Below are 13,655 nucleotides of genomic sequence, written 5' to 3' on the forward strand. Positions count from 1 at the left end.
AGCGCAATTTGGGATATGGCCAGTGAACCAAACATGCACTTCATTGTCGAGCCCACGGAAGAACATCCTAGTTTCAAATTTACTCCACAAACAATCGTATGCACTGAAGCACATCAGAATATCACAAGGGAGATGCAGCTATTTTGTACATTAAAAGGAACACTGCGTTTAAACCAGTGGGACTACGGTTACCAATCTCAAAACATGAACCACACAGTACACCACTGCCCGCTCAAGATTATTCGCCAGCAACAATTCAGATATTTCAGATATATGTTCAGCAGGCTACTTCTTAGGTCAGCCACTGGCTCACCAACCACAGCCTGAATGTACAACTGTTAATGATCAACTCTTTGTATTTTAGGATGATATTGCTTTTTACCAGAGGTGGGACAAAGTCATTGTTATGCAAGTCCAAGTCGAGTCGCAAGTCATCAAATTAATGACTCGAGTCTGACTCGAGTCCAAGTCACATGACTCGAGTCCACATCTCATAGGTGAGACAAAGTCATTGTTATGCAAGTCCAAGTCGAGTCGCAAGTCATCAAATTCATGACTCGAGTCTGACTCGAGTCCAAGTCACATGACTCGAGTCCACATCTCATAGGTGAGACAAAGTCATTGTTATGCAAGTCCAAGTCGAGTCGCAAGTCATCAAATTCATGACTCGAGTCTGACTCGAGTCCAAGTCACATGACTCGAGTCCACACCTCTGCTATTTACTAAAAGATATGTATTAGGTTCCATTTCATGATTTAAAAACATGTTCAATGAACGAAAATCATGCATCTTTATTTTTGTTTTCATCGCGTGAACTCACCCAAGCAGTGTGCTCACGGAGGTAGCAACCCTTGTACTCAATGATGTTGGGATGTTTCAACTTCGTCAAAAACTTAACTTCTTTAATGATATCTTGCCATTTCTGGGAACAAGAAAAGGAATGGAGCACAGCTTGTAAGCACACATAGCAAGGTTCACTCAAGTTCTACAGTCATGTGATGGCATGTCCACGCGTGGATTAGCAGATGTTATGGACATTAAACGGCAGAGGACTAAGATCAAGACAAGAGTCAAGTGCATCTAATTACCAATCATCTGTATTTAAGCTAGAGTCTCGTTTAAATATTTTAATAGGTCTTCACACAGTGCAATGGTATCAGAATTAAGTAAACTGTATGATTATGATATGCGATAGTCAAGCCAAGAGCACCAATGCATCGAACACAATAAAAACAGAATGCAGTAAACCGACAACAGGGGCGTGTAACGAAATCAGTGAAGATTTCCATCCAATGCTCAGAAATATTTTATTATTTTGACAATCCAAAACAACTTCAACTCGCTGTGTGTTGCTACTGACCCTAGGAAACACCAGCAGAATTTTATTATTAAACCAATTACAAAAAAAAACACTGATACAGCAAACTGAAAACGTTCCCTTACCTCATTAGACTGTTTTCCACTGTAGGACATTTTCTTAATAGCCACAACCTCACTGGTGTGGATGTTTCGTGCCTGCAAGTCACAATAAAACACATTTCTGGCTTTAATTATATAACCACAAGATTGCTTGAAGGTGATCTCAAGCCAACTTAAGTTACGGGTCATCTGTAAAGTATGTGCACGTTTGTGTACATGCAGGGGGGCTTTTTTGTTTTTCAAGCATTCAGGAAATGTATACGTATGAATGCGTATGCAAAAGCAAGATGTGTCCAAGTCGTGTATTAAGTAAAACCACATTTTAATGGCAAATTGTTGGACGTAAAATATCTCAGTACGAATCCCAGAACATGACTCACATTTCTGGCTAAGACACCTCAAACATCACTGGGTTTTTGGTGAGCATTCATGCGAAATAAATTCTAATAACAATAATTACATTTTCTATCACATTACTATGTTTTGACAATGATATGCAGTTCAATATTAATAATTAGTGTACTCAAACTATCTAGAACCAAAGATTATATATAACAGAAAAATGACCGTCACATAGTATTTATGCATGGCCGTTATTTAATATTATGTTGTAACATCATAACGCTGCAATTTACGTGAAGATCAGCCCAAACACCAAAACAATCTAAAACCTTACCATGTGGCTCTGGTAGCTTCCCTCGTAACAAAAAAAAGCAGTGCCTATGTGGGCACTACCTGCATCATGTTTGTATTCATGCAGGTTACTTTAAAGTGTCATATCTGCTGTGAGAAAGAATTCCTAACATTTCCTACTATAAGACACACACATTGCTAATGTGGAAAAAATAAACTTAACAGGTGATTTATTGTGCAAGTTACTCATGAGAAGATGAAGAATGAGGTAAGAAAAGTACCCATCCATGAGACTTTCCATCACATCCTGCAATCACTCATGCCTCAACATCTCATACAGGTGTCCCCCCCCACATATCCATCTCCCTTCATTAGTTCCCACAGATACTCACAAAGTAGACTGCACCAAAGCTGCCATGGCCAATCTCCTTGAGGTCGCAGAACAGCTTCTCAGGGTCCTCCTTAAAGAAGAGCTCTGCCACCTCCGGATCTCGAAGGCTTCCTGCCCGACTATTGGACGGCATCCTGCAAACAGGCAGAGGGAGTGGGGATCCCGCGAACACAAACAAGTTGGTACATGCTGCACGCGACTATAAAGCAAGCCAAGAAAAGCCCAATAACCACCATCTCTCGTTCTATGAACTCCAAGCATAAGTGCTACTCGAGGGTACCTATTACATAGGCTTGCGACAATGCACCGATTTATCAATTAGAAGCGATAATTAATCACGCTACATGCATCATATTATAAGAATTGATCCTTTTACATATTTTAAATAAATTACATGCAAATGATATGGCAATTAAATCATACAAAAAGACAGCAAATTAGATGAAAAATAATCAATTCATAAATCAAATCATGACTCAGAATCGTGACAATTCATCTGATCACTGGAGGACGAATTGTTACATGGTAAATTGTTATTAAGGCTGGCATGGCACAAAGGGCTGGGGTCACAATCTCCATGCCCAGCTGCTTGATCTCGCCAATGTTGATATCAACACACGATACCAGCTAATAATTAGCATTTTGACTATTTTCAATTCGTATACGTTGGGTGTAAATAATTTCAATGCCACCTGCTGCTACAAAAAGTACAATGCACCACAATGTTAAAAAAGAACAGATTTTTTATTTAAATAAAAATCCTGAATTGTGAAAATTATATCGCAATGGGGCCAGGGTCAATGCAGGCCTATGGCTACCTGGAATAAAAAAAAGTCTCCCAGAGTAATATGTTCAGATATTATTGGTTAAATTGGATGATATGTCCTGTCAAGAATGTTTAATGATGTGTACTCAAGGTTGTGGCGTACTATGCCCTGCCTGACGCGACCATCTCACCCCTCAGTTTAGTCCATGAAATAGGATCGCAACTCACTGTTGTACAAACATCATACGTATACATTTGATACACAATCGTTCAGGGCCGTGACATGCACATAAGAAATTAACTTTAACAAATCTCTCGTGTATTATAACTGGAACAATTTATAATATACAGGACAGCCCTTGCATCAATCCACTACTGGAATACGGCCTCCCCACGCTATTGTGGGAATTGTTTGACCATACTTCCTTCCATTGGTTAGTGCAAGTTGGCGAAGAGAAGGCCCAGTACGGCTTAAGATATCACTGTCCACCGACATCTGTGGCTGGAACTCAAACTTAGATGGTCAGGTTTATTATAGCTCCAGTGTAACAACCAAAGGGCCACCCGTGCTCCACCCCTATCTCTATTCTAACATGTACTTATAATTTATTCAGGGATTATGTGTATGTTATATAAAATAGTTTACATTTTTGAAGAAAACAGTGTGAACAGTCGCTTGCTTATAAACACATACAGGACACCAGGAGATAGCTGAAGAATGTTCTGTGAAACATTCATATCTCTATTCTATATACTTCTGGCATTTCGTCTGAAGACATTTTTAAGTCTTCAAAATAACTAAACAAGACGGCTTTCGCTTCAGTGCGTGCATAACTCTGAAATACACTGTACCTCAACGTCAATAATACATTTTTGCATAATGTTAAGATTGGGCTGCTAAATTTCCATTCCTAAAAAGATTAAATGACACTGCTTATTGCTTTGGTAGCCCTCATTGAGGGTACCTTAGCTTATAACTGTCTGGAAAGACAAGGCAGGGTGTAATAAACTGCATCCAGCTTGTGCAAGACCTTTTCTAAGAAGAGAGCAAAGGTGTAAAGTTGATTCTTGGAATTCAGGTGAATTCTCAAGATCAAAACTAAACAAAGATGGTCATAATACTCATTCAAACCATTACGTAAAACACATGCATTTATGATACGATGCGTTAACAATGGATATGAATCACGAAGGTAGCTTAAACTTAAGTATGTTGTTGTACAATGCATAAAGGTATCACAGCAATAACATTATAAAACCATGGTATTTACAGCTTTTTACATATTTACAACACTGATTTACTGAACAACAATAAAAACATCAAGATATATTAGTAAGTTTACAATTATATTCAATTTCGTGAGACCGCAAATTATAATACTGAGTGACCCAACCAGTTTTCCTTGTAAATGTATATCCGGTGGATTAATCATCGCTTGTGGCCAGGCAAATTGACAAGTCACAGTGGTCTACATGTAAATAAGTTACCTCTTGATAGCAACCCTATCATATCCATTATACACATTAACATTGATGCATTTAACCCATTTCTTTGGGAGTAAAACAAAAATTAGTTTGGAAATCACTTAATATAAGAGGTACATTGAATCAATCCGGCCAGGCGGCTCAGCTGTATTGCGAGTTGCTCGCAACAATACGGTTGCAAGTTAAAATCCTGGTTGGGGGTTGACTCAGGCCATCATCCCTCCGGGGTCAATAAAAACGAGTACCAGTTTGTGGGGAAGTCAACGGTGGGAGTCCTATGGACAGACTCGTCTCCACCATAGGATGGTGGAATTTCCACCAATGGCTCAGGGCTGTAAACAACAAATGAGCACCGCCTCAATGCTCATTTAAGCAGGAAATCACGTTGATACGTCACCGAAGAGCACGTGTAATTAAAATCTGAGAAACGTAATTTTAATTCTCAGAATTGAGTTGGTTTCTAAAATTCATTTGAGAGGCTCCTTTAAATATATTAAAGACCATTTAGATCATGCATCACCTTTGCAATGGGGACACGAGTACAGTGTAACACAAACTGCACATAGCGCATGTGTAATATGATGTACAATTTTCAAGGCAAATGTGCATATATGGAAGGCACATGCACACAAACTATTGGCAGTCAAAACCAGTTTGTGGAAATGTATTGGTTTTATAACAGGGTTTTCTTCTACCTTCTTATAAACCACAATAATAAAGAAAAATCTTGCAATTCCCTTAGCACCCTCATAACATTGCACTATTGATTCAACCAACGGATGGAGAAATTATTTACATCAAAATAAAGATAATGACGAGAATTTCAGGAAAGCAACGACATGATTTGACAACAAATGGTCCCGTGTTAATTTAGTTCCTATGCCATGTGATAGGAGATTTTGCTCCCTTTATTCAGAGTAGATATTTACATTTCAGCCCTTCTCACCTAATAGATCACAATTTTTTTTATTAACACCTCATTCCACTCAACTATGGTTAAAGTTTAAACAGATATGTACACTTTTCCACTTTTGGCCTTTCTTTCGGTCGACAATAACACATTTTATCGTTGAAGTATGCGATAATCTGTTTTCGTGAGACGATGTTGTACTGCCTGTGGCTATAGTCAGTAGTCAGTAGAATATCTACATTTGTTTAAAAGTGGACATAAGCAGTAGATCAACCTTTGGTGATAAGCCTCACAACAGAACAAATTCTGTCGCAACACTTGCCTGTGTTATGAGATCAGGCCCTGTGAGGCAAATGCTTGCATTCCACTTATGTGGCTTCCATTGCTTAGTACACCCAATAAGTAACAAGAAGGAGGTCATGTGCCTCCAACTTCCTGCGTGCTTGGTGAGTCATGTGTGCCAAGATTCATGTGACTGAAGGGGACAGTGTGGCACAATTCTGGCTGCCCAATTTCACAAAACGGAACCCTGCAGTGAAATATAAAAGTTGCACCACTGTCTTGCCAGAGCACAAGGACAATACACGACAGTGAGGAGTGTAGCTGCACGTTTATCAGTGTGTTCATGCCAAAGCTATCAATTAATGCAGTTGTTCATCTCGAACGTAATGGACAGAACTAAGCATGAGAGTAGTCGTGCGATGATACAATTAAGGAAATCGTTTTCAGATAATAATCCATATACTGAATAATTCCTTGCAATTTTCTAAACATCATCCACCACTTGTAAATACTGAAGAATAGAAAAATGCAGTCATTTAGTAATTAAATAGTCTCGTGAAATGCAGCCATGGTAAATTCACAAAATTATCACAATCCACAGGGGATTTAATGTCGGCGTAAATTATCAGCCAGACCGATTATTCAGGAATATTCTCATTGTGCATCGTTCGGTGCCTACGGCTGTAGTCACACTTACGAGGCCTTTATCTACATGTGAGCTTGGTAACTACAAAAACAGCTGCCTGCCCAAAAATATAATTAATTATGATGACAAAGCATCACGGGAGATATACTTTTTTGGTACCAAATCCCTCTTTCTTGCACCATGCTGGGAGGCTTAAGTCAGTTACAGAGTGTTACACCTCGTGCAGTGTGGAGCATCAAAATTCAGCGTCCTTCCCAGGTGGTGGTTGACAACTATGGCATGTGTCAAAATAATTAGATTTTTTACGATACATAAATTACGAAACCAGCACTGTAATGAAGCCAAAACCAGGATACAATTCCCTGCTCCCACAGCTCAAACAGACACACAAATGTGGACAACTCCCAGCTTCCTTGTTGGGCTCAATGATTCAACACTAATTAATAACGTTCAATCTTTCTGGGCAAGAGATTATTACACGTGGTCCTATCCAATTGCATACCTTAAGGACCACAAACTATCCACGAGCATTGGTTCAAGGGCCAACATGTATTGTCAGAATGGAACAATGACATCGCTGTTCAAACGTGTTTTAAGAACGTGATCTCCATATTACAGCACAAATTAACCACTCAGTTCTCATAACCCAGAGCATGAAGTGTATAAATTACTAAATCAATAAACAAAATAGAATTGTTCAAATGCAGGATACAACGATTTTCAACAACCACCCAACCCAATCGGACGTCAATGCTTGGGTTAAATGTGATATGATTACAATCTTGGGTTTCCGCAGTTTCCACACTTCGCTATAATAAAACACTCTCTTCCTGTGGCGTCGGTGGCAAAGTAAGGGTTAAAGACAAACATGGACCCCTTATGCTTACCTGTGTTGATTCATGGACACCGGTAGTGTAAGCCTGTGGGGTCCAACGGATGGTATGGCACTCCTGTGAGAAAATAAAAGTAAATGATTAGAAAAAACCGAACACAAACAAAAATAAAATAGCTGCTGCACTTCAGTACACTGCATTACCGATGGCTATAGATGTATGCACCTTTTGATTCAATCGAACTTGGCCGTGGGGTCAATGGGGTTTAAAATACAAAAAATATGTCCAAGGACATATATTAAGGAAACATTGTCTTCTTTTATTCCCCACAACTACGCAAACGATTTTGTTGAATTATGTATTATAACAGTTTGGGTCGAACTTGGACACATATCTTAAATAGGGCGCCGCCCCTTGTTTTTGTATCTAGTAGTTCACCAGCATTGAGTGAAGCAAGCCTGATGGGAGACGGTATGTTAAAACTGGTCCTGAGTTTGCTTCTATTGAATCAATGCTGCAGAAATTATTCACTTCTAGAAGGCCGTGAGACTGATGGGTGTGAAAAAAACTACCTTTATATATATTTTTTTACGTGGAAACATATATTAAGGAGACATATCGTCTGCTTGGCCAACTTGAGTAAGAAGCGTCTTCACTCTTTATTCCTAGCGTCACGGCAATCAGTCACGTGGTCCTACACTGTACTCTTGTTTCTGGTATGCTGGTGGCGATTGGTTTCTTTGTACTCGGGCAGCACAAGGAGGGAAAGACTTATTTACTAAATTAGAATGGATCGGCATGAAACAATGGAAGCATTGAAGAGGTTTTTTTTGGGAATTCATTATTATTTAGGTAGTGCACTCAGCAACAAATATCTCCCTTTTAAATTCGCGTAATATGATATGCTTTATTCCCACGTGCTTGCATAAGCTATTTCCACAATTAGATTGTATTAATTAACTAGTCAATAAATAATACCCAGAAGTTTAAGTGCTCTCATTGCTGATAATGTAACTATTGCTGTATACTGAAAAATGTGTCATCGATTTAGTACAGCTGTAAAGGCATACATAATAGGGTATGTTTATATATGGCTCTTCTGGACATGTGAAAAAGTCTAAATAAAGATTCCGATTCTGATAAATATGTTTCAACATTTTACATCAGTTATCATTGCATCATTAAAACGTTAAAACAAATTGTCACTCCACTGCTTCAATTTTTTCAAGTATTTTTGAAGATATTGCTTCATCCCCATACAGGCCTATATTAACAATGGGCCAGCAATGTTTCACATCTCCTTTGCTAGACGAAACAACACACAGCAGGAAAGAACAACAGAAAGGCTACGACTTCAAATTGTAACAGGTGATATGCCACCACACACGTGTAAGCAATGGTGCAACGTGTCGATAACGTTCTGAGAGGCTGGGTAAAAAGAAATCGAGTGTTTTGGCGCACCAAGCAGAGGGTCATAACAAAACAGGTCCTCCTTGTAAAACGGGGCCATAAATGGTTTAATGGAGCTACTCTGCTTCAATGCATTACATTAAAAAACGGGCCCCTGCTTGTGGACAGGCTATCTGCACTTTAATTAGACTTCCCTGGATGTAGGTATCAAATTAAACAAAATTACCACCTTTTAAACAGCCCTGATGATGTTGAATAAAGAATGTGCAATTATATCATTAATATGGTTCTGCCTACAAAGCAGTACCATTAAATACTTTATTGTTACCAAGTACAGGAGTGTCAATAAGAAAAAAAGTTATAATTGTAAAAGCATTACATTTGGGTTAAACTATTCCTACATACAAATACTTATTGTCTAAAATTGTTCATAATTTTGGCAAGAATATTCCAAGAAGCAATGCACAATCTGGTATAATAATTGCCACGTTCAAACCAGCATGTGTGGACAGGCACACTTTTCAGAATTAATATTCGGCATAACTTGGTAAAAACACTCGTACCCTTTTTGACATAGACAAATTTGTTTGAAAGGGAAGTCAATGTTACAAATCCGTACTAGATGGATGAACATAATTTCTCATGTTGAAGGAGAGTCAGACAAGCTTACCTATTAATGGACAGCCATGTTACCTTGGCTAAAATCAATCTGCCCCAGCAAATACATCAATGAACAACACCACTGCCATGTGACAAAAGTGAGTAATCTGTAAGCACACAAGTGAACCAGTAAGTATTAACACGGTCAAGAGGTACTATCCAACAGCTACATTCATTCACAAAGGAAGACACCAATAACTCTACTCATGTGGTGCAGGTGAGCACTAAGAATATCACTGGACAATCAGAATACCTTGCACTACAGCAGAACCATGAGTGGACTCACTCGTGTCAGTGACCTTTCTGTGAGGCACCACACAGCTTGGCATGCTTGACAAACAGCTAGCGATGCAAAGTGTCTCAGGACAACATACGTTGGAGCGGATAGCGGCAGGTAGTCAGGGGAGGTGGGACAAGAACAACCCTGAAGCCATTACTCTTATTAATACCAAGTATCTTTACGTAAATGGGTAGTGTCATTAAGTGATACACAGCTGCATGCAAGTCCTGAGAATAACGACTCAAGGCAGATGCTTAATTTGGTCACACTAGCACACCGTGTTCCACTGTGCAAAGTGTCAGGGGACCTTTAAAGTCCAAAAGCGGATGGGTGAAATGACTTGGCGTCACCTCCAAAGGACAGCCTGCCATTGCAATGTTACACTCACTTCTAAGCACGAAAGACTGGGTCAGGGATGTGATCTGTGATCCTTGAGATGAAACAACCTCCAACTCACTTGGGCAGACTACTGCAGAGGTGTTAAGATGAATCATGATCCCTAAAAGTGACTCACAAGGCCATCTTGCAACATCAACACACCTGCATATCTATACAATGGAATAATGTATCAGTTATTTTATAATACAATATTGTTATACACATTTAAGGTGTTTTTTTTCCTCATGCACCATTATTAAATTATACCTTTAAAATAATAATGCATGAAATTCTGCATGTTGAATAGTACGATTTAAGCATACCATTTTTGTTCAAGATGGCTTTCCAATACAATGCCTACTTAGGCCAGGATCAAGTTCTCCATATGATGATGTGTGAATGTTGAACTTCGTTTGAACCTTACATAGCCAACCGTGCTAATCAGAGGTGTGGGGGAAGGACAACTAAACACAAAAAGCATGGCACGTTATTTTGGCACTACCCTTTTGCCTCGATTGTAAATTCAAAACGTAGCTGTCAAGAAAGAAATGAAGAAACAAGTACTGTATAAGTATCAAGCTAATCTTTATCCTCAACTTCCTCAATATTACCATTTAATTAGAAACAAATGCAAATATACCGTGAGAAAAGCTCCAGTGCTCTTCATATATTGTCTTGCAACTTTGCTGATCAAGCTTGTGACAGAATATGATTAAAACAACAGCATTATATCCCTCTCCATTGAATTAAACCCATCCATGTTTTGGCCCACTCAGAGCGTTCATCATTACAGCTAAGTTGGACAAGCAACCTAGGATATAACTATCGTAACTGTCCAACAGAGTTTGGATGGTACGAGAAAAGGACGGGATCTAGCCAGAGTTGGTCTAAATAAAAGCAGGAGTTGAACTGGTGCCAAGAATGATCAGGACAAGAACCACATTTTAACACTTACAGGGGGTTATCTGAAACGCAGACATGTTTCAGCAAGTCCAATGAGCCTTTCTTGGCCCCATGATCAGAGTGATGACAGCACTACTCGCTAACTGGAAACACTTAACACATGGACCCATTTTAAACTCAATTATGTACAGCAATCGGCAAGTTTGGGAATCGCACACATTGCTGCAGCAAATGATACATCTCCTAATTTCATAGAAGTCAATCAGACCCCTCATTTGAGATTTTAGACGAGTAGCACATTCTAGCAATGACAACGCTGTTGATAATCACAGTAGTAATATTGACTTTTAATATTTATAGGCTATAAAATGGATGGACAGTCTTATAATCAAGATAACTTTAATTTAGTTAAAATGCCGCAAAGCACGCATAACCCACCCACCCGTGCTCAAAACCTATAGGCCGATAGAACTTGAATATACAATGTATATGCTTATAGCTCCAAATAAATGTTAACATCTATTTATATCTTTCTGCCAGAAAAAGCCAAATGGACAAATTGTCGACTACAAATTCCATGGGGAAAAAAACTGGTACGGATGTAGTCAAAAACGAGATACGGATAAGCATGGCAGTTATGACCAATAAACTTGTTTTAAAAGTCCCTGCCAAAATTATTTCTACAGTTTTTTTTCTCTTTCTTGTATGTCTAAGACTCTAAGGGACTTCCCCCCACGTCAGGTAAGTATTTCGATGAAGCACATCATTGGCATGTTACACTTACGTAACATCTTGTCATTGTGCTGTCTACCTAATTTGTAACGTCACCCCATAACAAAACGATGTACTTTACATAGGGCAACATACCAAGTAATTCTGAGCCTCACGCAGATTTTAAATTAACTGTATAGACTATATACCGATCAATACATCGTTTCCTTGCGTGTATATTTGTACGATAATCCGATATATGCATGTGAAGTAAAGAGTAAGCAAATGTATACTTTTAAGAAAAACCGCCATTTGGGCAGCCGTCAATAAGACGTCCCCTGCCTGTTTGACTGAACCGAAGGAGGCCGTACGGTCCAGTGTGCGACACGATTGAAAAAAATGACATTTATAAAAATAAACGGTACCAATAGCCGATACTGGCCAAGCTTGTTCAATCACCGCATGCCATATCAGTAAATATGCAGTTTTTTTGCGAGCAGCGCAGGTTATTTTACACAATTTTATTTGTAAAACCTTGCTTCACAAATAACTCCACCGGGACCAACACGTGCCCTACTTGCAAACCTGTCCTGGTTAAAGAATGTTCAGCTTCGTGTGTTTAAATTCCCAGGTCATATCGCTCCAATTATTAATTAAAAGGGACCTCTATTATAGTGGCCACGTTCAGCCGTATAAGCAAATTACATTCATGTACTCTTAACCTACTGCTCAGTAATGAATATGAAAATAACGTTGGTCCAACACGCGGCCAGGTTTTATTCATACGAGCATTCATATTTTATCAAGGCGAAAAAGTGTCAGTTTGACATATCGCACGGCACAATGTGTCTCAGTCTGGTTCATGAAGAAAAAAAACACATGCCCAGATTTGTACAAATTTTCACTGTAAACAGGTGAGATGTACAAAACAACGCCACAAATTGGGTGGGCCTTTAATTATTGTTAACACATCGCATCGCAAACAAAGGCACAAGAAGACATGGACGAGAGAGGGGGGGGGTCACGTATTCTTGTTTACATGGCAGCATCGTGCCATGTAATATTTTCAAATACAAAAGGCATCCCGTCTCCCCCGTGTCTCTACTGTACGTGACCAAGATCGTTACCACAATACATTATCGCATTCCCCGCACAACGGGACATTTTCCCAATACACATATCAAACATCGCCACGACGCCTATAATATACTCACACATGCGACGCGTAAACAAACCAAAGGCGATCAAACGATCCGAAGAAATGTCCCGTCTTTGTGTTGGCTTTTTTTTTTGGGGGGGGGTGGGTCTGGCGCCGTGATAAAGAGGGCCCACGCCATCGGGCGTTTTAGGCCCGAACCCCCGACGCTCGACTAGCGGCTCTGCCGGCCGAAGCGCGCCGATCGCGGGCTACGTACCCACGTCGAACCGGTAGCGACGTCGCGGTCCACGGTCTCCGGGGAGGGGGGGGGGGTTCTTGAAGAACGAAACGAGGCGACTGGTTTTTTTTTTCTCCCCCCTTCACACACAGACGCGGTTAAATCCCCGCCGACGAGGATGAACGCCGTGACGACGAGAAACTTTAGGCGGCGACGGCGGCAGCTGCGGCGCAGTTTTTATGGTGTTTTTATCGCGGCCGAGCCTTCTAACATTTAACTCGCCATCACATTTGCTACGCCAGATAAGCTGCGGCCACCGCACGGGCTTGCGGGGGGGGGCGGTGTCGGTGGGCAACGGCTACCGAACGCGCGCGACGATTGGTCCGATGGAATGACGTAACGCCAATTTGACCAATCGTAGCGCGCGCTTTGAGGCCGCGGGCGCCGCTAATGAGCGTTGGGAAATTTAATGCGGGGGTGGAAGTGGGTGGGGGTGGGTGGGGGTGGGTGGGGCCCCTCCCCCCCTTCTCGTTATCCGGATCAGGGCCCCGGGGCCCCTCCCTGTGCCCGCG

The 13,655-nt window shown here is 40.4% G+C and overlaps 1 protein-coding gene across 5 annotated transcripts in view; it reads right to left on the minus strand.

Annotated features, from left to right (window-relative positions):
- Positions 1 to 13,389, minus strand: part of LOC144719513 (serine/threonine-protein kinase TAO1-like) — a 36,805-nt gene extending 23,416 nt beyond the window's left edge. For 2 of the 5 annotated variants that reach the window (XM_078595508.1, XM_078595506.1), the window contains exons 1-6: positions 13,123 to 13,387; positions 7,420 to 7,482; positions 4,940 to 5,026; positions 2,445 to 2,577; positions 1,444 to 1,515; positions 821 to 922 (exon numbers count right to left, since the gene is read on the minus strand). In XM_078595508.1, coding sequence (XP_078451634.1) covers positions 821 to 922; positions 1,444 to 1,515; positions 2,445 to 2,577; positions 4,940 to 5,026; positions 7,420 to 7,433 — 408 coding nt within the window. In that variant the 5' untranslated portion in view covers positions 7,434 to 7,482; positions 13,123 to 13,387. Of the gene's footprint in view, positions 1 to 820; positions 923 to 1,443; positions 1,516 to 2,444; positions 2,578 to 4,939; positions 5,027 to 7,419; positions 7,483 to 9,445; positions 10,334 to 13,122 lie in introns of those variants that run through there. The other 3 variants (XM_078595507.1, XM_078595509.1, XM_078595510.1) reach the window with 3 other exon arrangements.
- Positions 13,390 to 13,655: the final 266 nt, after the last annotated feature.

The sequence above is a fragment of the Lampetra planeri genome, chromosome 6 (genome assembly GCF_965212315.1).
Source record: "Lampetra planeri chromosome 6, kcLamPlan1.2.h2, whole genome shotgun sequence".
In the NCBI taxonomy this organism is placed as follows: domain Eukaryota; kingdom Metazoa; phylum Chordata; class Hyperoartia; order Petromyzontiformes; family Petromyzontidae; genus Lampetra; species Lampetra planeri.